At 45.2% G+C, this 26,224-nt stretch overlaps 1 protein-coding gene across 1 annotated transcript in view; it reads right to left on the bottom strand.

The window, feature by feature from the left end:
- Positions 1-26,224, bottom strand: part of timm44 (translocase of inner mitochondrial membrane 44 homolog (yeast)) — a 111,435-nt gene that overhangs the window by 72,487 nt on the left and 12,724 nt on the right. The window contains exons 2-5 of the mRNA XM_038777556.1: positions 17,508-17,618; positions 14,047-14,217; positions 13,883-13,963; positions 12,741-12,890 (exon numbers count right to left, since the gene is read on the bottom strand). Coding sequence (XP_038633484.1) covers positions 12,741-12,890; positions 13,883-13,963; positions 14,047-14,217; positions 17,508-17,618 — 513 coding nt within the window. The remainder of the gene's footprint in view (positions 1-12,740; positions 12,891-13,882; positions 13,964-14,046; positions 14,218-17,507; positions 17,619-26,224) is intronic.

The following is a 26,224-nucleotide window of genomic DNA, read 5'->3' as shown; positions in this document are numbered from 1 at the left end:
GCAGCAGCTTACTCGGGTGGATGTAAAAGATCCCATGGCTCAATTTCAAAGAGTGGAGGAGGCTTGGCCAATATTTACCCTCAACCAACACCACAAAAAAAAAAGAGTAGGTGGTCAGATCATTATCACATTGCTGTTTGTGGGAGTTTGCAAAGAGCAAATTGGCTAGCATGTTTCCTGCACTACAACAGTGATTGTAATACAATCCAGGTTATTAAAAAAGTGTGCCTCAAATCCTTGTTGTTGTTCCAGACAAGGAACTATGGTTAGAATATCAGAAAGGTTTGTTATTTGCAAACTCACACAGCAACTTCATTGCAGTGTTAATGTAAGCCTGCTTGTGACAATACAGATTATTATAATTTTTCAATACAGTGTCCGACGCTGAGCTAGCGATTTGGTCGGCTTTCATTGAATTTCAATAAGCTAGAACTGCATCATTAACAACTGCTTTGATTCAATGTCTCACTTGTAAATAATTCAAAACTATATCTTGACTTTTCGAAAATGTGTCTCATTATTGAAATCTATTTGTTTTCATATTGCATCCTCAGCCTGTGGACCTGAGGGGGGCAGGGAATCAGGATGCATCAATTGTTCTCTGTGCCCCAGGGTTAGACAGGAAAGAAGAATCAGCCAGAGTTCCTGTTGCTGCCCAGCCGAATGAATGTATGACTGTAGCTGTTGGATGGGGACTGATCAGACGGACTACCATTTCCCCATGTTTGAATAGTTTGCCAATGAACATGAAGAATGGTCACTCGAGTAAAGTACTGGTGGATCACTGGTGCCTACAGAATCACAGTTCCACCCAAGACTAATATCTTCACAAATGAAGCAAAGCTTTAGAAAACAAGCTTAGAAAACAAGAAAAACAGTCTTAATGTCCTAGGGTGTTTGGCATCTTTGTTTTTTAAAAAAGCTATTTAGCCCATTTACCAGATATTTTCTGGCACTGTTCCCCAGAAGATGTCAAAAAGATTCAGTGTTTAATTCTGCAATAATTATTGACTTAAAGAAATGTGCACAAGTGAATTAAAAACCATTAGAGGTGCCTTATTTACAAACAATTCACATATTTATTTCGCATTTTTCTTCTTTAAAAACTGCATTTATCCACTGCTGGGAGTAAAACTGCCAGATTGGCTTACTGCATTAATAATTTTCTAAATAGCTTTAAACTGTTCCACTGTAAAATTTATTTTAAAACTATTGATTTAAATGTAATCATTGGGCTGGATTGCTATGCTTTGTTCTTTTCCCTGCCACAAACCATCCCGAAGACAGCTGATTTCTGCCCGTGACTCAATACCCACATTCCACAACGATCCCGAGTAAAGACATCCATTTTCACCCAATCCTGCTTCTGGGGCTGTTTCTCAGAGGTTGTCACTGTTCCAGCAAATGAATGGGGCTTCTTCTGAACTTCACCCTGAATTATTCTTTTCAACATCTTGTCCTGATTCCTGAAGCAGCAGGTATACAAGTTTGATTTTACACCAACAGGAGTTCTGTGCAATGCTTCCAGCCTGTCACTGGAATTTCGGGACATGGGATACTATGATGAGTGCCAGATTCTAACTGGTACACAAATATCCTTTAGGTATGGTAACTTGTCACCATAGCTCCACCAGCATGCGACTCTTGCCCAAACTATGCATTCACTTTGAATGCCCTGTAAAGTGGTCCAGTAAGCCATTTAAGCTTAGTTCTTTAAAGAACACTATCATGCAACACAGCGATCACAATTGTTGCACGAGTTTCAGTCAGTTGAGAAGGCTCACTGTCACTTTCTCGGGAGAGGTAGGAATGAGCAATAGGTGTAGCTTTTGTAGCATCACCCAGGAAGAGGCAATGGTGTAGTGGTATTGTCACTGGGCTAACTATCCAAGGATTCATTGTAATGCCCTGGGAACCAGTGTTCAAATCCCACCACGGCAGATGCAATAGCAATCTGGAATTAAAAGTCTAATGATGACCATTGAAACCATTGTCAGTTGTTGTAAGAAAAACATCTTGTTCCCTAATGTGCTTTAGGGAAGGAAATCTGCCATTCTTACCTGGTCTGGCCCACATGCAACTCCAGATACAGCCAAACGATTGACTCTCAAATGCCCTCTGAAATGGCCTAGCAAGCCACTCAGTTCAATGACAATTAGGGATGGGCAACAAATGCTACCCCAGCCCACATCCCCTGAACGAATAAAAAAAACTGATTCTGGTTCATCTGGTAGGTGAAGGTTTTGGGGTAGTGGGGTTGGTATGTGACCCACTGTGTCACATTTACCTGGATTCCAGAGACTTTTGTCCACCCAAGTTGCCCAAGTTGCACTGCATGAAGTGCCAGCGGCGCTCTCAGCATTATTTAAAGGAAAGGAAAGGATCTCCCTGGTGCCCTGGCCAATATTTGCTCTTCAATGATCCGATTATTAACTGGTTACATGTATATTTGGTTATATATTGGTTGCCACATTTCTCTACATAAAACAGTGGCTGCACTTCGATCGGCTGTAAAGTGCTTTGGGACATTTTAAGTTCTGAAAGGCATTATATAAATGGAGCTAGTTGCATTGACATACAGATTACATCAAACAAATGTCGTATTCAATGTGGAAGTTCTGTTGCAGTTAGCCTCAGGGCCCCAGATTAGGCTGGACAAAAATCACCGTGGATTTCTATCCTTGACCATCCATTGATCCCCTGCAGACAGAAGTGTGCATGTGTGGACCATGAGTGGAATAAATGTACCTGTGAGGCCCCCATTGGGGTGTGTCTAATAATCAGTTTACCAAGAGAAAATGGCTGCTAGGGTGAAGTACTTGCAAAGTCCTGGCAGACATGGAACCGAGGATCGTTTTTTTAAAAAGGCCCCAACGACCAAATTCACCTCAGTGATAAGTGAATTTCAGAATAATCGACTCTGAAGCATCAAATTTCATCCCACTTCTTGGGTGTTTCATGGAAGAGTACCACTGTTAGTGAGCCCAAACTTGTGCCAACTCCTAGCAAAGGTTTGTTCCACTGCACAGCTTTAGATCAGTGGAATCATCGAACAGCCAACCCCTTGGTATTCATTCTCTACTTCTGTTTCATCCCAGAGAACAGTTTACAGTTTGCACGCCACACACTAATGCGTTTGTAAAGTTCCCATGCTTTCCTTGGATACAACTTTAGCAAACCACTGAAACTGATGCTATAAGTATCATTGACACCATAAATGTTCTACCACAAGGAGGCCGTTTTCTCTTCCATCAACACAATGGGTTATTGAACATGTCACACCAGGATGGCACCTCACTACCTCAATCAATCTGTTCATTCACTGAAATTAATTTTGACACTTGGCATTTTATCTACAGCTATGAACTGCCTTTTTCTCGAGTCTCAAGGGCCAATTTCCCGAACCACAGTGACAACCCAAACCATCTCGGTTCATGAATTCTACAAAAGTTGTAAATGGAAATACACAGGCAGCAAGTTGTTAGCTCTGAATCTGTGGGAGGTTGTGCAAGTTAAATGGACTTCTCACCTCCAAAGAACACTAGTCACAGTAAATAACCTCATACAGACAGTTTTTCTTTCAAAATAAAACATTGTGTTTTTTGTCATAAGGGTACAAAGTTCAGGGCAGCACGGTGGCGCAGTGGTTAGCACTGCTGCCTCACGCCGCCGAGGTCCCAGGTTCAATCCCGGGCCTGGGTCACTGTCCGTGTGGAGCTTGCACATTCTCCCCATGTCTGCGTGGGTTTCACCCCCACAACCCAAAGATGTGCAGGGTAGGTGAATTGGCCATGTTAATTGCCCCTTAATGAAAAAAAAATAAAGGCACAAAGTTCACTCAAAGAACAGTAAAGGTCAACAAATCATCAGAAAATTCCCAGAATAAATTTACTGCTAATAGTTAGACCCTTTTCTATCAGTCACCATTGTTTACGGAGCACAGAATGTTTACTTCAAAGTAATTTGATTCCAGTATCTAGAAAATGTAGAATATAAATTAATTGACCTTGGCTTAGTTAAAAGACCCACTTTCCCTGACCACTAAAGGTTGTAGCTATAAGGAAAATTGTGTGGCACGGTGATTAGCACTGCTGCCTCACTGCGCCGAGGACCCGGGTTCGATCCCGGTCCACTGTCCGTGTGGAGTTTGCACATTCTAGTAGATTAGTCATGCTAAATTGCCCCTAGGTTGGAATAAAATAATTAGGTACTCTAAAAAAAATTTTTTTAAATGGCACCTTTTCACCCTTTTCTGACTTTCACTTCGCCATCCCCAAAAGTTGTTGGTTCCACAAGTTCAGTCAATCATCAATATCATTGATGATATCATCAAGTGGTCAATATTCATGCTTAAGCCTCAACTGTGCTGAACCAGAGTTGAGTTTTCCTGGTCAGAGAACAGGAGCAAGAATTTCTCCCTCTCTAACTGGGGCTGGGAAGGGACTTGTCCTGTTTCCCTAGGTGAGATCAAATTAAGAGTCCAGACCGAGGGGCATAGAGAATGCAAAATCTAGACGGCAGACACCACTCGTCAACTCCATTTGTTCCAGAATCAAAACAAAATTATTTCATTGTGGACTCAAGTTAAATCCCTTACTTCAAGGAATGCTAATTTTCTTATAGTCTCTGCTGAAATAAGTAATCAAACTGTGATTCTAATAGCTCTTTTTAGCCTCAGCCCTAGTTCTCAACAGATATTGAGCAAGGTTCTTTTAATGGTCAATGCACTGGATAGGAATCAATTCTTTTTTTCCCAATTAAGGGGCAAATTAGGGTGGCCAATCCACCTACCCTGCACATCTTTGTGTTGTGGAGGTGAGACCCACACAGACACGGAGAGAATGTGCAAACTCCACACGGACAGTGACCCGGGGCCGGATCTGAAGCTGTAGGAGGTTTACCAGTCCTAGCTGGCAAGCCATGTTATTTTGTTGGTAAACTCCAGCACTGCTTCTGTACATACTAACATTTAAATCTCCTACCTATTCAGCTTACATCTAAGCTCTCCGAACTGAGTTCAGGCAATGTATTGGAATCAATGGGGAGTGTGCAGACAGCATCAGGCAAACATAAATGCTGCTGTCTGGATTTCTCAATAGCTTGGCGCGAATGACTCAGCTGCACTCTGGACTACCGGAGAGCTTTTCAGAGAGCTATCCTTACCTTCATAAAAATTGTGAAATGTATGCATGAGACCTCCCTGTACTTTTTGAGTTAATTTGTAACCACACATTATTGCAATGCCAGAAGATAATTTACATCTGTGTGTAACATGTATCTCACCAAAGAACCGAAGATAACATTTGCTCAACATATTCCTCGGACTTGCCATTTTTGTGGCCTGCCTTTATTTGCTCCACCATCAGCAGTCATGCCTTCTGTCCCATACTCTACGCTAAAATCCTCTGCCCTGCATCCCCCCTCTCCTTTTTTAATACCTTCCTTAAAATCTATCTAATTCACCAATCTTTTGGCTATCCCTCCCAATAAAAACTTCTCTGAGACACTGTATCAGAGAATGAGTAAATCCCACACTCACACTGTATCAGAGAGTGAGTAAATCCCACACTCACACTGTATCAGAGAGTGAGTAAATCTCGCACTCTCACACTCACACACTGTATCTGAGAGGCAGTGCATTAGGGGCAGCACGGTAGCATAGTGGATAGCACAATTGCTTCACAGCTCCAGGGTCCAAGGTTCAATTCCCGGTTTGGGTCACTGTCTGTGCCGAGTCTACACATTCTCCCCGTGTCTGCGTGGGTTTCCTCAGGCTGCTCCGGTTTCCTCCCACAGTCCAAAGACGTGCAGGTTAGGTGGATTGGCCGTGCTAAATTGCTCTTTGTGTCCAAAAAGGTTAGGAGGGGTTATTGGGTTACGGTGATAGGGCTTAAGTGGGTCAGTGCAAACTCGATGGGCCGAATGGCCTCCTTCTGCACTGTATGTTCTGTGTTCGAGTTCAAAACCAAAATACTGAGGATGCTGGAAATACTCCGAGCACTTGACCCACAAGCACCTGGGTTCCACTTGACACTGATGTGCTGAGGAAGGCGGAGCACTGCAAGTGCCGCCTTTCAGATGAGGCATAAAACTGAGGCCTTATCTACCTGCTCAGATGGATGGAAAAGAATCCACTGCATTATTTCAAAGAAGAGCAGGGGAGTCATGCCAGATGTCCTGGCCAATATTTATCCAATCGCCATCACAAAGAACAGATTAGCTGGTCATTACTGTTTCTGGGCGCTTGCTGTGCACAAACTAGCTGCCACATTTCCTACTTTGCAACCATGACCACACTTCAAAAGTACTTAATTGTTGTGAAGCGCACAATATAAATGCAAATCCTTTGGTGGCATGGTGGTGCAGTGGTTAGCACTGCTGCCTCACAGCGCCGAGATCCCAGGTTCGATCACGGCCCAGGGTCAGTGTCCGTGTGGAGTTTACACATTCTCCCCCTGTCTGCGTGGGTTTCACCCCCACAACACAAAGATGTGCAGGCTCGGTGGATTGGCCACGCTAAATTGCCCCTTAATTGAAAAAAAAGATTGGGTACTCTAAAAAAAAAAAATTTTAATAAATACAAATCCTTTTTAATCCATCCTTTTGAATGTGTCTCTGTGAAGGATCTGTTTCTACATTAAAGGCACTACGTAAATTTAAGTTGCTGCTGTTGCAGCTGGCATCGGTGGAATCCGCACCCTACCTGAGTAAGAAACAGTGCCTTTTAGTGGAGGAGGATTGTAAGACAAATTTCCCTGACTGCACACATTTTAAATGATACCATTTGAACTGTAGGTTTCGCTCACCCATCTCATGTTTGATTAAGGAAATCACATTCACAGCAGTGAATAGCTACATCTTTTGTTAAGCCTTCACAGAAAAACACAATACTTTAGCACTCCATCTATTGGTGTTACAAATCCCTGCCCTGTGTGCAGCATCAAGCTATCAACATTAGCCTCGACGCAATGGAGGACGGTTCGCGGCTAGGAGGGTTCCTAGCCTGGGGGGGAGGGAGGGGGGTCAGGAAGGAGCTGGTGTGGGCCGGGGGGACAGAGGTGAGGTGTTGTCGCTGTGGGGACTGGGTCGGGCAGGGGGTGCTGGCCTGGGGCGGGCAGTCGACGGGCTATGGCTAGTCAACGGGGGAGGGGGGCGGGACGCCCTCTGATCCGGTTGGTCACCTGGAACGCGAGAGGACTGAATGGGCCGGTGAAGCGGTCTAGGGTACTTGCTCATCTGAGGGGGCTAAAGGCAGATGTGGAAATGCTTCAGGAGACCCACCTGAAGGTGGCGGACCAGGTCCATCTGAGGAAGGGGTGGGTGGGGCAGGTTTTCCACTCCGGGTTGGATGTGAAGAACCGGGGAGTGGCGATTCTGGTGGGGAAAAATGTGTCGTTTGAGGCACCCGAGGTGGTGGCGGATAAGGGGGGTAGGTTTGTTATGGTAAGAGGCAGGCTACAAGGAGAGAAGGTGGTACTTGCTAGTGTGTATGCCCCAAATTGGGATGATACGGGCTTTATGAGGCATATGCTGGGGTGGGGGGGGGGGGGGAAGAGAGAGAGAGAGAGAGAGAGAGAGAGAGAGAGAGAGAGAGAGAGAGAGAGAGAGAGAGAGAGAGAGAGAGAGAGAGAGAGAGAGGACTTCAATACGGTGTTGGATCCTTCACTGGATCGGTCCAGTTCAAGGACGGGTAGGAGGCCGGCGGCGGCCAAGATGCTGAGGTGGTTTATGGACCAGATGGGAGGTGTGGACCCAAGGAGGTTTGTGAGGCCGAGGGCACGGGAGTACTCTTTCTTCTCCCATGTACATAGGGTTTATTCTCGGATAGACTTCTTCGTGGTGAGTAGGGGACTGATTCCGAGAGTGGAGGAGGCCGAATATTCGGCCATTGCAATCTCCGACCACGCTCCGCATTGGATGGAGTTGGAGATGGGGGAGGTGCGGGACCAGCGCCCGTTGTGGCGGTTGAATGTGGGGTTGTTGGCGGAGGAGGTGGTGTGCAGGAGGGTCCGGGCAAGTATTGAGGGGTACCTCGAGGTGAATGATACGGGGGAGGTCAGGGTGGGGATGGTCTGGGAAGCCCTGAAGGCAGTGATTCGTGGGGAGCTGATATCCATCTGGGCACACAGGGAGAGGAGCGAGAGGAGTGAGGGGGATAGACTGGTGGGGAAGATACTGGAGGTAGATAGGAGGTACGCGGAGGCACCAGAGGAGGGATTGTTGGGGGAGAGGCGCAGCCTACAGGCTAAATTTGATTTGTTGACCACTAGAAAGGGGAAGGCACAGTGGAGGAAGGCACAAGGGGCAGTGTACGAACATGGTGAAAAGGCGAGTAGGATGCTGGCTCATCAGCTCCGCAAGCGGGATGCGGCTAGGGAAATTGCTGAAGTGAGAGATAAGAGTGGGAATGTGGTGCGGAAGGGGGTAGAGGTGAATGAGGTCTTCGAGGACTTTTACGGGGAACTGTACCGGTCGGAGCCAACGGTGGAGAGGAGGGGAATGGAGAGTTTCCTCGACGGGCTATCTTTCCCGAAGGTGCAGGAGGAGCAGGTGGAGGGGTTGGGGGCGCCGATTAAGCTGGAGGAGCTGGTTAAGGGGATCGGGCAGATGCAGTCAGGGAAGGCGCCGGGGCCGGATGGGTTCCCGGTGGAATTTTATAAAACGTTTGTGGACCTAGTGGGCCCCTTGCTGGCGCGGACACTTAATGAGGCGTGGGAAGGGGGGACTTTGCCCCCGACGATGTCGCGGGCGCTAATTTCTTTATTCTTAAAGAGGGACAAGGACCCCCAGCAGTGTGGTTCATACAGGCCCATATCTCTCCTTAATGTAGATGCCATGGTGCTGGCAAAGATCCTGGGCACCAGGATAGAGGACTGTAGGGGCAGCATGGTAGCATGGTGGTTAGCATAAATGCTTCACAGCTCCAGGGTCCCAGGTTCAGTTCCCGGCTGGGTCACTGTCTGTGCGGAGTCTGCACGTCCTCCCAGTGTGTGCGTGGGTTTCCTCCGGGTGCTCCGGTTTCCTCCCACAGTCCAAAGATGTGCAGGTTAGGTAGATTGGCCATGCTAAATTGCCCGTAGTGTCCTAAAAAGTAAGGTTAAGGGGGGTGGGGTTGTTGGGTTACGGGTATAGGGTGGATACGTGGGTTTGAGTAGGGTGATCATTGCTCGGCACAACATCGAGGGCCAAAGGGCCTGTTCTGTGCTGTACTGTTCTATGTTCTATGTATACCAGGGGTTGTGCACGAGGACCAGACAGGTTTTGTTAAGGGAAGGCAGCTGAACACGAATGTGCGGAGGTTGCTGAATGTCATCATGATGCCGGCGATTGAGGGGGTGGCTGAGATAGTGGTGGCACTGGATGCAGGGAAGGCCTTCGATAGAGTGGAGTGAGGGTACTTATGGGAGGTGTTGGGGAGGTTTGGATTTGGTGAAGGGTTTATTAGATGGGTAAGGCTGCTATATGAGGCCCCGATGGCGTGTGTGGCCACGAATGGGAGGAGGTCGGAATACTTCCGGCTTTACCGAGTGACCAGGCAGGGTTGCCCCCTGTCCCCCTTGTTGTTTGCATTGGCAATCGAACCGTTGGCGATGGCGTTGAGGGATTCAGGGAGGTAGAGGGGTTTGGTGCGGGGTGGGGAGGAACATAGGGTGTCGTTGTATGCCGATGGTCTGCTATTGTATGTGGCGGACCCGGTGGGAGGGATGCCGGGGGTGATGGAGCGGCTAGCTGAGTTTGGGACCTTTTCAGGCTATAACCTAAATCTAGGCAAGAGTGAGGTGTTTGTGATGCACCCTGGGGACAAGGAGGAGGGAATTGGTAGGCTCCCGCTTAGGAGGGCAGGGGAGAGTTTTAGGTACCAGGGGGTGCAGGTGGCCAGAAACTGGGGGACTCTTCAGAGGCATAATTTCACCAGGCTTGAGGATCAGATGGAGGAGGAATTCAAGAGGTGGGACATGCTGCCTTTGTCGTTGGCGGGGAGGGTGCAGTCCGTCAAAATGACGGTGCTTCCGAGGTTCTTGTTCCTCTTTCAGTGCCTGCCCATCTTCATCCCCAGGGCCTTCTTTAGGAGGGTGACTAGCAGTATTTTGAGTGTTCAGAGTGAAGACGCTTTTCCTGGAGCGAGGGAGGGATGGAGGCGGGCTGGCGCTGCCCAACCTTTTGGGGTACTATTGGGCGGCCAATGTGCCAATGGTGCATAACTGGGTGATGGAGGGGGGAGGGGCGGCGTGGAAAAGAATGGAGATGGCGTCATGTAGAGGTACGAGCCTGGGTGCCATGGTAACAGCACCGTTGCCGCTCTCTCCTAAGAGGTATACCACGAGCCCGGTGGTGGTGGCGACCCTAAGAATCTGGGGACAGTGGAGACGGCATAGGGGGGAAAACAGGGGGCTCTATGGAGGCTCCATTAGGTGGAAATCATCGGTTCATCCCGGGGAACACTGATGGGGGATTTAGGGGACGGCAAAGGGTGGGCATCAGTAAATTGAGGGACCTGTTTATTGGCGGGAGGTTTGCGGGCCTGGGGGAACTGGAAGATAAATTTGGGCTCCCCCAAGGGAACATGTTCAGATACTTGCAGGTAAAGGCGTTTGCTAGGCGACAGGTGGAGGAATTTCCTTTGCTGCCCTCGCGGGGGGCGATGGACAGAGTGCTTTCGGGGGTGTGGGTCGGAGAGGGGAAGGCGTCTGACATTTATACGGTAATGCAGGAGGTGGAGGAGTCGTCAGTGGAGGAGCTGAAGGCTAAATGGGAGGGGGAACTAGGGGAGCAGATAGAGGATGGGACTTGGGCGGATGCCTTGGAGAGGGTCAACTCTTCCGCTTCATGTGCGAGGCTTAGCCTCATCCAGTTCAAGGTGCTGCACCGGGCCCATATGTCTGTGACTCGGATGAGTAGGTTCTTTGGGGGTGAGGACAGGTGCACCAGGTGTTCGGGGAGCCCAGCGAATCATGCCCATATGTTCTGGGCATGCCCGGCACTGGAAGAATTCTGGAAGGGGGTGGCGGGGACGGTGTCGAGGGTGGTTGGATCCAGGGTCAAACCAAGTTGGGGACTTGCGATTTTTGGAATTGCGGTGGAGCCGGGAGTGCAGGAGGCGAAAGAGGCCGGAGTTTTGGCCTTTGCGTCCCTAGTAGCCCGGCGGAGGATTTGATGCAGTGGAAAGATGCGAGGCCCCCAAGTGTGGAGACCTGGATCAGTGACATGGCGGGATTTATAAAATTGGAGAGGGTCAAATTTGCCCAGAGAGGATCAGTACAAGGGTTCTATAAACGGTGGACTTTCTGGCTCAAAGATAGGTATCTTGGTCAATAGCAGCAGCAACCCCGGGGGGGGGGGGGCGGCTCTTTATTATTGTTTCTATTTTTTCTATGGTTATTTAACTTAATATTGTGTTAATTTAAGTTGTTGTTAATATGTTTTGTTGTTCATTGAGGATAGGCGAATTTTTATGACTGTTATCATTATTGTTATTGTTGGTATTTTATTGCGGTTCGTTGTTGTTACATAAATACAAAATTTTCCAATAAAAATTATTTTTAAAAAAAACATTAGCCTCGACCAATATATGTAGGGAACACAGAAACATTAATCCAACACAGCATTAATTCAGTCCCAAACAAAAACAGCTCCTCACATTTAAAGAGAGAATTAGTGCCCCCTGGTGTATGGGTGGGTACATACACCATTTGGTATACTGTATTGTACAGAACAAGAGACTAGGAAATCTGCTTCCAATGGCAAACCAGTGAGCCCTGGTGGAAAATGCCTGTATCTGGAAACCTTCTAGTCTGATAAGTCATCACTCAGCACCACACTTTGCTTCCTGTCACCAGTGTTGTGTGTGAGTGCACACGCGCGCTGGTGTGTGTTGGTGTGTGTTCATGCATCTGGGGAAGGAATTCTGACTAGACTGCTCACTGTTCTCTGCTTCCATTTAAAGGTTTGCTTAAAGACCAGCTTTAGGAGTTTGCAAATATCAGACAGTTCAGTAGTATAAACACACCAACATCCAGAAGGAATATGACAAACAGTTAAGTCACAAAAAATAGAAATACTAGTCCTAATGCAGCACAGCCTGCAGTACCTTTTGAAATAAAGCAACCGTGACAGTCATTCTACAAATATTTATTATCTGTGTCCGTCATTGTAAATTTTTTAAGGAAAATTCTTCATTAAGGGCCAGTTAACAGACACGCTCAGACACTACGAACTCACAACACATCATTTTATTGTATAACTCCATTTCAGTTTCAATTTGTAACCCGTGACAAAACTTTAAACATAAATATTCAACCTGCAGCATGAGTCCATATGATACTAACTCAACTGTATTTCTTTTTCATTGATTTGTTGTGTTTGGGTTCCTAAAGGTTTGGAGATGGTTGTTCTTTGTGCTGTTGACCCACTGATGGGCAATTCTTAAATTAGAACAGCAAGTTCTGTTAATACCAGCAACTTGAGGAGATGGATTTAAACTTTGCGTGTGACACTCAGCCTCCACAATATATGACCCTTGAAGTTGCCTGTGGTAGCCAGGTTATTAATAATGCTTGCTTTTATGTCCCACCTTGATATTTCAGAGTGATGCCCTACGTGTATTCACATTATGAACTGTATTGCAATGCAGTCACTGATGGTATGCAGGTAAATATGGCAGGCACTATTGCCCAGTTATGTCTCACACGGAGCAAATGTGATTCAAATCCATGTTATCTGCTTTAAGTAGTGTTACCTACCTGAGATATTGCTTTGAAGGCTGTGGTTTTGCCAATCTTCTCCCCACTCTTGCTGACTGATTCCGCAGACTGCTTTGCTGATTTTGCCGCTTCTTCCACCCCTTCCCTTATTTTCTTACCAATATCCGATTTACCAACTTCATCTAGACTCTGCAGTATAGAAAATAGTACATAAGCATGTTAAAAACAAATGTTCATCAAACTGTAATCATCAGATACACTGAAAGCGAGGTGAAAATTATCTTCCCATTTAGAACTCTTCCAGAGCTATAGTCCCACGGGTGCTGGTAGCCTTTTTGATACTCCTGCCACCTGCTCAGTCTAGGCAGTTTCATCAGCCATATTCAACCATAAATCATATCACAACCAAGACTGCTCTATCCTCACCTGGCATCCATGCACTTGCACCTTTTAGCAAGAATCAGAATTGCGATCCGGGCTCATTTTCCTTAATTATAACCCAGGGTGGTTGGGGACAATTAAACCACCACCATGCTGACCCAACAGGAATCACCCCAGAGGGAGCAGCCAAAAAAAAGGTTCACTTTTGTTCTGCCTGCCGTTGCTTTTGATCCACCCTCTCTCCCTATTTAGTGATTTGAATTTTATTTTACACGGTTTATTAAGCACCCTTTTTAATATTTAATTGACTCATTACTTATAAAAACTAGGGCTGGGACTCTCATATCCTTAACATCACTCCTTCACTATCTAAATACCGTGCTCTGAAAGTCAAACAGGAGACTGTACTTAGATAGCTTCACTGAGGGCAACTGGATCAAAGAAAATAAAATGAAAGTTGAGTTGACGGTCATTATCCACATCATCTGAGGAAATAATGAATTAGACATCACTGGGAGCTGAGCATCACTGAAACAAGTATGGTGTTGGCTACATTGGAAGGCCCAAACACATCATACTAACACAACTAAAAACTCCATCAGCCAGGGGTCAGGTCCTGTGTGCAGCTTTTATGGGGATAAGGGAAAGCAAGTGGAACTCATGCCAAACTATCAGTTACAATGAAGATGAAGGAATCCAGTCCTATGAATATTTCATTTGCGAAGCAGGAATTGAGAAAAAGTACTTTCAAAAGAGTCGTCTATTGAGGTGTTTCTGGTAAGCCCAAGAACTGGACTCACCTCTTTAACCGTTTCTGAAAACTCCTCTAACTTCTTCTTGAGAACTTCGGAAGTTTTGACTGTCTCAGATTCGATGGTTTTCTGAAAAATAAACACAGTATTTAATCTTATTAAAATTACAACTTCGTGGCTCTAAACAAAAATATATATTTTTTTAAACTTACATATTTTTTCCTTGCTCTTTGCAGAGCCTCTGATTCTTCTAACCTTTTAGCCTCATCTCGAAATTTCTTAATGCTATCCTTCATTTCTTTGTTTTTTGCTAGTTCATGTTTGATATTGTATAATAAACCGGAGAGAAAACCTTTCTTCCCTTCTGACGCATAATACCGAACCTGTTAAGAAATAAACGAGAAAATGTAAAGCAAACTCAGCAACCGTGGCTTTGTAAATCTATCATCGCATTGTTACTCAGCTTTCTCATAGATGGCTCTTCATTTCTCTGTCCTCTCCTGAAGGCAAACGCTCATCAGTATCCAAAGGACTGAGATGGAGCATAGGATTAAAGCATGAGGGTGTTGCTATTTAACATGTGTTTATGTTGATACTGTCCAATCATGCCGACACAGTGGTTAGCACTACTGCCTCACGGCACCGAGGACACGGGTTCGATCCCGGCTCGATCTAACTTTAAGATCATGGCCCCTTGTTCTGGATTTTCCTTACTAGAAGAAATAGCTTCTTTGTATTTACTTTCTCTGATCCTTAGAATATTAATTACCCCTGAAATTTCTAAAGTGAAAGGAATATAAGCCAATTTTAGGCAATTGTTCCTCAGAATTTAACTCAAAAGTACTAGTATTATTTTGGTGAATCCGGGCTGTGCTTAATCCAAGGCTAATAAATCCTGACTGGAAGTGTGCCTGAACCCGAACTCGGTACTGATGGTATGACCAAAACTGATGGTTGTCATCTGTCTGCACTGAAGGGAAGGTTTTCCTCTATTACAGTAATCATTTGTCTGTATTATGTTCATAAGCATCTGCTGGTGATTGGACATTATCTTTTTTACTTATTTTTTTCCTCTATTAAGGGCCAATTGAGCATGGTCAATTCACTTACTGTGCACATCTTTGGGGATTGTGGTGGTGAGACCCATGCAGATACAGGGGGAATGTGCAAACTCCACACAGACAGTGACCCAGAGCCGGGATCGAACACTGATCCTCAGCGCCGTGAGGCAGCAGAGCTAACTAGGAAATTACAGGCCAGTTGGTTTAACATCTGTCAACGGCAAAACAGGACACTTATAACAGGATAAATTCTAGGTGGTCAGGAAGAATCAACATGGTTTTGTGAAAGGAAAATCATATTTAACAAGCCTATTAGAGTTCTTTGAAGTAACATTAGCCATGGATAAAGAACTAGTGGATGTCCTGTACTTGGACTTTCAGAGGGCATTTGATCAGGTGCCACATCAAAGGTCATCATGAAAAATAAAAGCTCATGGTGTAGGAGTAACATATTGAAGAGTGGCTGGCTGACAGGATAGAAACAGAGAGTAGACATAAATGGGCCTTTTTCTGGATGGTCAAATGTAACAAGTAGTGAGCCACAGGGATCAGTGTCGGGGCCTCAACTCTTTACAATTTATATGAATGATTTGGATGTAGGAACCAAAGATATGGTTACTACTAATGACACAAAGAAGGCTGGAAATTAAGTTGCGAAGAGGACATAAAGGAAGCTACAAATTAATAGGTTAATTGAGTGGGCAAAGATCTGGCAAATGGCGTATAATGTGGGAAACGGGGAAATTGTCCATTTTGGCAGGAAGAATTTAAAAAAGCATATTATTTAAATGGTGAGAGTTTGGAGAGCTGAGATGTAAAGAGATCTGGGTGTCCTAGTACATGAATCACAAAAGCTACGTATGCAAGTACATAGAGAAATTAGGAAAGCAAATTGAATGTCATTGTCTATTGCCAGGGGAATTGAATACAAGAGTAGGGAGGTTATGCTTTAATTATATAGGGCATTGGTGGCCACATCTGATGTACTATGCACAGTATTGGCCTCCTTATTGAAGGACGGATGTAAATGTTTTGGAAGCACTTCAGAGAAGCTTTACTCGACGAATACGTGGAATGGGCGGGTTGTCTTATGAGGAAAGGCTGGACAGGCTAGACTTGTATCCCTAGAGTTTAGAAGAGTAAGAGTCGGGCGGTACGGTGGCACAGTGGTTAGCATTGCTGCCTACGGCGCTGAGGACCCGGGTTCGAATCCCGGCCCTGGGTCACTGTCCGTGAGGAGTTTGCACATTCTCCCAGTGTCTGCGTGGGTTTTACCCCCACAACCCAAAGATGTGCAGGCTAGGTGGATTGGCTACGCTAAATTGCCCCTTAATTGGAAAAAATAATTGGGTACTCTAAATTTATTTTTTTTAAAAGAGTAAGAGTCGACTTGATTGAAACATATAGGGCAGGATTCTCCGACCCGCCATGCCGCAATCGCGCTTGGCGTGCGGGTGGAAAATTACCCAAAATAGGCTCCTACGCCGGCATGTGATTCTCCGGCGACCGGATAATCGCCGGCAGTCGCGGGCTCGATCGACGCGGCGTCGGTTGGGATCCCTTGAAACTGGTCGTTGAAAATTCCGCCGAGTCCCACCAGCGTTGTTCACATGTGGTCCCACCCGGGCGGGACCTCGGTGTTCTGGCTGCGGGGGCTGTCCTGTTTGGGGGGGGGGGCCTGGTTTGGGGGGGGGGGGGGCCTCCATGGTGGCAAGGCCCACGATCGGTGGCTGCCGATCGGCATACGCGCTCATTCCAGGGGGGGTCTATGTTCCTCCGCGCCAAGCCCCTGTAGGGCTCCGCCATGTTGCGCGGCGGCCGGCGCGAAGACGGCCGCAACTGCAGGGCCCCGCCGGCAGCCAGAGCTGCGGGATGCACGCCGGGGCCCTGCTAGCCCCCTTGAAGACGGAGAATCACCCCGGACTTTCTAGGAAAAAGTTTGGAGTGATTCCCGCCCGTTTTCTGGCGGGCATGGGGACTTAGTCCCCAGAAGGGAGAATCCCACCCATAGATCCTGAAGATACTTAACAGGGTGGATGTGCAAAGGGTATTTTTCCTTGTGGGGGAATTCAGAACTAGGGGTCACTCTTTAAAAATAAGAGGTTGCCTATTTAAGACAAAGATGAGGAGAATTTTCTTCTCGCAGAGGGTTGCAAGCCTCTGGAACACTCTTTCTCAAAAGACCGTGGAGGCAGAATCTTTAAATATTTTTAAGACAGAGGTAGATAGGTTCTTGATAAGCAATGGGGCGAAAAATTCGTATGAATGCTTGTTGCCTGTTCCTATGTTGCTTCTATATTGGCAGAAAAGTATACGCAATATTGGAGTTAAACCATCTAGTTAGTGATAGCAAGGCATCCGTATAGTAGCAGCAAACATTACCAGAGTACAGGCAAAGCATTGCTATGTTGGAGATTAAACATTATAAAAGAATAAGCAAACCCGATAGCCAGTTTTCTTCCTGTCTTTATATTCCAGATGTTTCTGAAGCAATAATTAAGTCCACTGGCTCAGTGAGAAGAGCAACAACTGAGCAATCACAGGCTGAACCTTTCGATATGGGTGAGAATGCAAATAAAATGTATGTTTCTCTTGCCAGTGCTATTTGTTACCTGACACTGGCCTATAGATGAACGATTGCATATCCTGTATACATGAGTTCTGTTGAGTGCTGGAACTTGAGACCTTGTAGACAAAAGGTGGATACTTCTTGCTAGACATATCTGGGGAGAGATTTATAAATATTAATTAGAAAGAACTTGCATTTATTTAGCATTCTGCTATTGTGTGTTCAACATATCACAAACTGCAATCATATCAATGACAAATTAATCAAGATTTCTTTGGTTAGTTGAGCAAGGGGGTACAGGAACAGAACTCTTGGAGAGTGTCACAGGTGAGGTGATCCAAAAAATAGCAACACACACTTATAAATAATCTACCAAGTATAATGTTAAAATGTCTCAAGTGTTTTGCAACTGAATTTCTTTTATCCTTGTTCTGTCGGGGAATGTTACAACCATTTTGCACCAGAAACAGCCCACAAACGCGTAGAATTGTCACTTCAGAAAAAATATTTCAATATTTCAACTGTTTCCTGACTTATTTCTTCAACTACTTCAAATATCTGTACATTGGTGGCTCCAAGTGTCTTTCTATTCTAGATTTACCCAAGAAGAGGAGATAGTCTGGACTATGGCACCTAAACTAATAGGATTGGTCCATCCTATTGTTGTTAATGCCTCACTAACAGGACAGTCATCAGGAAGGATTACGCATGGTCCTGATGCATTATTTCAAGTGACCGATTACTTAAAACTAATCAACCTATTTAAATTTAGCAGGAAAAATTTGAAAAGAACAAATCAATCTAAAATCTTACTTTTGCCAGTTATCTCTGCTCTTTATGTTTGTTGGGATACTGCTCCATGTGCGTTAGTTGCTTATTATTCAGATGAATCTGGATTGTGAGTGCTGGCAATGATTTCATTGCCAGGGACATAACAGCTCAATCAATCTAATGTTCACATATGCATTTTTTATTTGAATAACTGGATAGTGATCAATGGTAGGAGCTTTGACTATTTCCTCCCCTAGCCTCAGGATGCTGAGGCCAATTCTAATGCTTCAGGCAGATGTCAATTAACTTGACACAGCTCAAATAATATTTTGCGCCAAATCGTGGATACTCTGTATGAGTATTCTACTCCAGAAAGATTCATAAATATTATCCCAAATAGAAATACTTGGAATAATCAGAGAATCAAGATTGGGATTTTGAAAATGTCCAGTAAGTTTCTGATTGGAGACCAGTCTTCAATCTTAAGCCATCCTAATCAAGCTAGTTGATCATAGCCAGGATAAAAGAGAGGACTCTAAAACAACCTCTTTATGCCTTGGCTGGGCTGTGATCCAGACGAGAATGGGTGTTGGGCTCCACACACCAATAGCTAATGTTTTAGATGCAACTTTGTCTAAATTTAAAAATGGCTTACTAATATTAGTTGCCCATCTCTGGAGCCCTCTACTGAGCGCACATTTTACTGAACACACTTGCAGTTAAATCCTTATAAAAGCAAGAGAAAACTGTGAATGCCCCAAATCTGGAGTTAAAAACAGAAAATGCTATAAATACACAATAAGGCTATTGGCAAGACAGCTTATCATTATCAGTACGGCCCTTCCAGAAACACACATCTATCTGTTCTTTCAGATTGTACCGACTGATTTGTATCTCTGTTTTTATTTATGAGAGTCAATTTTAGTTAAATTCACATGCTCAGTTTCTGATCTCTTAATTTTGAAAATACATCCTTAAACCCTAAAGGCCTAATTTACTTCAAAAACTTCCCTTTGTTTGATTTTTCACCATTTAATAAATCTACCCATGCATCATCTAACCTTTTGTTAAACAGACTTTTTTTTATTGTAACAAAGCAATCAAATTCTGGGTAGAAAAACTGTTTCTGTCTCTCAACCCTGTCCAATTCATCAATGTCACTTTGGAAATTTGGTGAGCAAAACTGAAAGCAATTTTCTAAATGCAGTTGACACTAATGGATTAGAAATGCTTGGCAGCACATGTCCAGACTCCACAATGCAGACAGAAAACCTCAACATTTAATCACTTTCTTTCGGATTATGTCAGTACTCCAAAATTTTCAATAATTCATTTACTCTCAGAGCCTTACCAAGCTCATCAATGTACTGAGCAAAATTATAGAGCACATTGAGACACCATATTTTGTAACTATGAAAACATTTAAACCATTCAGTTTTCCATCCTACTCTGTGAAACCACATCAGTTGTCATTAAATTCATTGGCCATGGCATGCTGTAGTTAACATTTCAAATGATGTAATACATTTTAATAGTGGGCAGACACTCCACCACAGGTTGGGTTGAATCAACTTCATACTTCTGGAGATAGAGCTTACTCATAATGGTCAGCAAGAGTGAAGTCACTCCAAAGTCATGAGCTGCTGGCCTTAGCATCAGGAGTAAAGGGAAGAAACATCCATTTTCTGCCCCAATTGATAGTGACTGTGCCAAATTTTGTTTAATAATGCTCTTGCAAAGCACCCTGGGATGCTTTAGTGAGTTCAAGGTGGTGTTGACGCTGTATCTATTTAGCAGGCAAGTAAATCTCCCATGGTGTTGCTCGCCAAGTTGAATAATAATGCTGTTTTCCAAAAATTGTAGCATCAAACCATGTTATAAAGAACAAAGAAAACAAGAACAGGTCCTTCAGCCCGCCAAGCCTGTGCCGACCAAGCTGCCCGTCTAAACTAAAATCTTCTATACTTCCGGGGTCCGTATGCCTATAGTCCCATCCTATTCCTGTATTTGTCAAGACGCCCCTTAAACGTCACTATCGTCTCTGCTTCCACCACCTCCTCTAGCAGCGAGTTCCAGGCATCCACTACACTGTGTAAAAAAAAAACTTACCTCGTACATCTCCTCTAAACCTTGCCCCTCGCACATTAAACTAGTATCCCAAGTTAAAGTGCCGTCTCAGCTGATTCCAGATTTTAATTGATGATTCCACCACCGAGCTGATCGACTGGTGCACAAGGACACCCAGGTCCCCTGCACACTCCACTCTCCCAATTTCCAACCATTCCTGTTTTTGCTTCCAAAGTGAACAACCTCACACTTATCCAAATTATACTGCATCTGCCATTGATTTGCGCACTCGCCCAACCTGTCCAGATCATGTTGTAGGATCCTTGCACTTCATCATGTTATGTGCATGTATTGCTCTGTGCTCAGGCATAACTGTATTCAACATAGCTGGTCTCTTTTAAGAGTATACCTGCCATTCTGAAATCAACTAGAAGTTAATTGTTGATTGTAAAGTTGCAGATTAGTTGGCGGATGCTGGTAAATTGTTGTCCTAGATCAGAAGAAACATTCAGCATGAAATTAACCATCTATGCTGGTTATTTTATCTTGAAAGATTTGTCAAGGTTTAACAGTCAAAACATTTACATGTATATAGAGTTGATTTTCATGGCATTACTTAGCAGAAAATGACTTGCTCCCATTCCTGAATACCTGACCTACAGCAAGGGTCAGTAGCCTTTCCACCTGAACAACCAACTGTCTAAAATAAAAGCTATTGGGACCTGCAAGATGAAAATTCAACATTTTTAAACCAAATACTTGGCAAATCAACAAGTGCCTGTGGTAAAATGTATAATTAAAATATATAATCGATAAAATACACGCATTGAATTTACGTATCAAAAGGAAAAAAACTAAATTAAAATAGACCTAACTCTGCATTGTGGTGATTTTGGACTTCTTTTTAAACAATAATTTTGTCAGTATGGTTATTAAAACATAATTCTACTCGTCTTAAATTAAAGACATACGATTTTTGGCTATTGATTCCAGTGATCGAAAAATGGCTTCTAATAGCACATTGAGAATAATTTATCATCACAGCTACAACAAAAACAATGGTCGCAACCATAAAACCTGTTCCTTCAACTAAAGGCATTATCTGTAACCATCGAGTAGTTATACCATTCAAGCAGGTTTATTTAGAACATAATGGTGTTTCTTGTTAAAATAATAATTTGAAACCCTACAGTGCAGCATAACAATTAGCCTTTTATCCCAAAATAAGAAACAGCCCGTGCTTTTCTTGATTTAATTTTCTCGGCTTTTTTCATGTTAATGCTCTCCAGAGAAGGTTGGGAGCTGCAAATGAGATGTTAGAGAGCCACATGCAGCTCTGGAGCCACAAGTTTCAGATACTTGATGTAGAGTGACACTCCAACGAATTAACCCGTGACTGCTGCATTTTCAGATAGTCACAAAAAACATGTTGTTATTTACTTTTTCCAGTAGCAAAGAGTGAGATTTAACAGGCATAAAGATGACAACTTGTCATGGACTACAAACACAGCTCTAGTCCAGCATGTCCAGAAGACAGAAAATATTTGCAGGAAAGCAGAATTAAACCATTCAAACCCTAGAAATGAAGTACAATGGCAGCCACATGCCCTAAAATATAAGTGTGGAGATAAGTAGATATTACGAAGGTGAAGTGGAAAGGTTTTTAAACAGTTCCAGTGAAAACAACACGACACGAGAAGACAAGATTCACAGTGCTACCATTTGCTGAAAATGAAATTAAAGCCTGTCGTAATTTAACATTTGTGAAACCATGCTGAACATCAAGTTCCCTACAAGGAGTTTTTGTGCATGTGCGTGACAACGGTTGGATGAATGAATGATGAGTGAAATTTCTGATCGATAATGTGTGGAACAGTACTTTTCTGGGAAAACTCAGCAATTTGTGGTGGGGAGGTGGTGGGGTTCTTTCCCCCGCACAGGAAGTGGGTTAATGACAAGTTTTCTTCGTATCACCTCCCTAAACGTTGGCAAATAAAAGTTACGTGAAAGAAAAAAGATAATGTGTGGAACAGGCAACCCCATGGCCTACGCAAAGAATGCAGTATATTGGTACGAGACATGCGCTGATCACGTAACTGGTGAGATTAAGAGCTACCTGTGAAAAAAATAACACCCAAATTTTTTTTTAAAATATAAATTTAGAGTACTCAATTCATTTTTTCCAATTTAAGGGGCAATTAAGCATGTTCAATTTACCTACCTTGCACATCTTTTGGATTGTGGGGGTGAAACCCACGCAAACATGGGGAGAATGTGCAAACTCCACACGGACAGTGACCCAGAGCCGGAATCAAACCTGGGACCTCGGCGCCGTGAGACTGCAGTGCTACTCACTGCGTCACCATGCTGCCCCTCCCCCAAACTGCTTTTTTACCAAAAGGTCTAACGTCCACAGTTCAATCTTTGCATGTGTGTCTCAACAAGCCATTCAATGATTTGGAACATGGGCAGCACAGTAGCACAGTGGTCAGCACCGCAGCCTCAGTGCCAAGGGCCCGGGTTCGATTCTGACCTCAGGTGACTATCGGTGTGGAGTTTGCACATTCGCCCCGTGTTTGCGTGGGTTTACTCCCACAATCCAAAGATGTGCAGGTTTGATGGACTGTCTGTGCTAAATTGCCCCCTAGTGTCCAATGGTTAGATGGGGTTAAGGGGTTTACGGGGCTTGGGTTGGGGATTGGACCTCGGTAGGGTGCACCTTCGCAGCAGACCTGATGGGCCGAATGGCCTCCTCCTGCACCATAGGGAATTCTAAAATAGGAATGGGTCACTTGGCCCTTCGCGCCTTTTCCACCATTCAATATGATTACTGCTGATCCTCAATTCAACACTCCCGCCGCTCACCAGACCTTTTGACACCTTTAGTGTATAGAAATCTAGTGTTTTCTTACATATATTCAGTGATTCGGCCTTCTGTGGTAGAATTCCATAGCTTCACCACTCTGAGTGAAGAGGTTTCTCCACATCTCAGTCCCAAATGGCCTACCCCTTAACCTGAGACAGTGACCCCTTGTTCTAAACCATCCCCCCACCCAGGAGAGCAACATCCCTGTACCCAGTCTGTCCAAAGGTTATGTTTCAATGAAATTCTTTCTCATTCTTCTAAACCCCAGTGAATACAGGCCTCACGACCCAATCTCTTCTCATACGACACTCCTGTCACCCAGGAATCAATTTGGTGAAACTTTGCTGCACTTCCTCTACGGGAGCCTCCTATCTTGGTAGGGAGACTAAAACTCCAGGCGTGGTCTCACCGAGATTATGTTTCCATCAAAGGAACAGGTGGATGATTGATGGAGAAATTACCTTCACAAAGAGGGGAAGTATGTGCGCTGCCCTGTTTGATGTCTTGTGTGGTTTCATTATCAACTCATGAGATGCTATCAGTACACCACATATCATGGGCTGGATTCTGTGCCGCGCCTCATTTCTGTTTCACCCCGTCGGCGGGATGCTCCATTACGTCGGCCGGTCAATGGGGATTCCCGTTGTGGGGCAGCCCCACGCCGTCAGGAAGCTCCTGGGCTGCCGAAAAAAAACAGAGCATCCCGCCGACGGACAATCCAGCCCCATGTGTTTGTTCAGAAAATCGTATCCAGGGGCAGCATGATTTCGCAGTGGGTTAGCACGGTGGCCTCATGGCACCGAGGTCCCAGGTTCGATCCCGGCTCTGGGTCACTGTCCATGTGGAGTTTGCACATTCTCCCCATGTTTGCATGGGATTCGCCCCCACAACCCAAAAATGTGCAAGTTAGGTGAATTGGCCACGCTAAATTGCCCCTTAATTGGAAAAAATGAATTGGGTACTCTAAATTGTTTTTAAAAGAAAAGAAAATCGTATCCAATTTAATGGATGGAGATGATGATTCGTTATTGGGGACAATTCTGAGCCAAAGTGGATCAAAATTAATTTGAAGTTCTTGCGTTAGTTAGCAAAGGCAATGCGTTTGACGGTTTTAAAACACTTTGATTGTAGTTAAAGGTATCTTTGTGCAAATAATTCATTCAATAAACTGTGCTACATTAATTTAGTACAAATTACCTGTACTTAAAATGCCAACCACCCACAACAGCAGTTCACATTTTATACTTTGCGCATAAGTTGACCCCTGTTTTTCGAAGTTTGTTTCGTCTACAACAGCAGAAATTACCACAGCCCCTGCATCAATATCCTACGGTTGTCACTGATCAGAAATGGAACTGGAGCAGATACAAACACTGTGGCTACAAAAGCGGGTCTGGGGTATTCTGCTGAAAGTGACTCACCTCCTGATTCTCTGAAGCTTTTCCACCATCTACAAGGCACACATCAGGAGTGTAATAGAATATTCTCACTTGTCTTGACTAGCGCAGCACCAACGAGGCTCAAAAATTTCAGTACCATCCTAAAACTGGCTTGACTGGCAGCCCTTCCAGTACCTTAAATCTTCACTGCCTCTGCAATAGCAGCAACAGTGAGCCATAAGGAGTGCCCTTGAACAACTCTCCCAGGCTTCTTTAACAGTCCCTCCCAAAGCCCCATCCTCGAAGCTATAACAGGCACATGGGAACACCACCATCTCCATGTTCGTCTCCAAGTTACACAATTCCACAGGCTTGTCCAGCCTGCGACTACCAAAGCTATCTTATGTGACCCTGGAGACAGGTGTTCAGAATGTCGGTAAGATGGATAAGTGAGGTTGAAGATTCTGCAAGAGGCTGCTCCTCCAATCACAGGCTGTTCTGCTCCCATGTTTACTGCTGATAGGCGCACACCCATTCACACAATTGGTGAGGGAGGGAGCAGCTAGACTGGAGGAGCGATTCTCCGGCTGTTTGCACTCGAGCGAGAGCATAACGCGGCCGATGAATGCCCGGAGAGCCCTATCGCGGGCTTCCTGCCAGCCTTCACACCTCGTGGGGTTCACCCAAGTCCTGCAAGGCATCCCATTCAGATCTCTGCCCAAACAGGGCATGAGCAAACGGCGCTACCAGACGTAGGTCTTAAACCTACTTAAGACCTACTCACTGTGGCACTGCCAATGTGGCCAGGGTGGCACTGCCAAGCTGGCTGGCGCACAGCCCAGGTGCCGGGTGGCAGTGCAATGGGGGTGCCCCGGTGCCACTGCCAAGGGTCAGGGCCTGAGGGCGGCCATGCCCATGAAAGTAGGGTGGAGGGAAGGTGGGGTGTGCAGGGCAGGCAAGTATGTTGGAGGGTGACTGGTAGGCATCTTGGAAAGGAGGGGGTGCTGTCAGGGGGCTTCGGGGGCCTGAAGAGGGGGCAGGCTCCAGATACCCCATAGCTGGGTGTCCTCACTTGGGGGGTGTGGGGTAGCACCATATGTGTGGTGGGGGGGGTGACATAGCCCATGGGGGGGGGGGGGGGGGGGGGGGGGGGGGGGGGCAAACTCATTTTGAGATTGGGAATCCTTTTAAAATGGAGACCCGATCTCTGAGTTCAGGTCCCCAGTGCTAACAAAATTCTAAGTGTGGGCTAAGCTGGTCAGAAACCATCCGAATTCCAAAAATAGCAGTGGGGAACTCGCTGGGAGAGCTGGAGGGAATCTCTCTGAAAACCCCGCCACAAATGAATTTGGAAATCATTTTGGGAGGGGCAGCACAGTGGTTAGCACTGCTGCTTCACGGCACTGAGGACCCGGGTTCAATCCCGGCTCCGGGTCACTGTCCATATGGAGTCTGCACGTTCTCCCTGTGTCTGTGTGAGTTACACACCCAAAACCAAATGTTCGTAGCATTTGTAACAAAGTAGACGAACTAATGGCACAGATCATCGTGAATGATTATGATGTGGTAGGCATCACAGAGACATAGCTGCAGGGGGTTCAGGACTGGCAGTTAAACATCCAAGGATACACAACCTATCGAAAAGACAGGGAGGTGGGCCGAGGGGATGGGTTGCCT

The sequence above is a fragment of the Scyliorhinus canicula genome, chromosome 18, assembly GCF_902713615.1.
Source record: "Scyliorhinus canicula chromosome 18, sScyCan1.1, whole genome shotgun sequence".
Classification (NCBI taxonomy): domain Eukaryota; kingdom Metazoa; phylum Chordata; class Chondrichthyes; order Carcharhiniformes; family Scyliorhinidae; genus Scyliorhinus; species Scyliorhinus canicula.
This window is presented reverse-complemented; position numbering and strand designations above follow the sequence as displayed.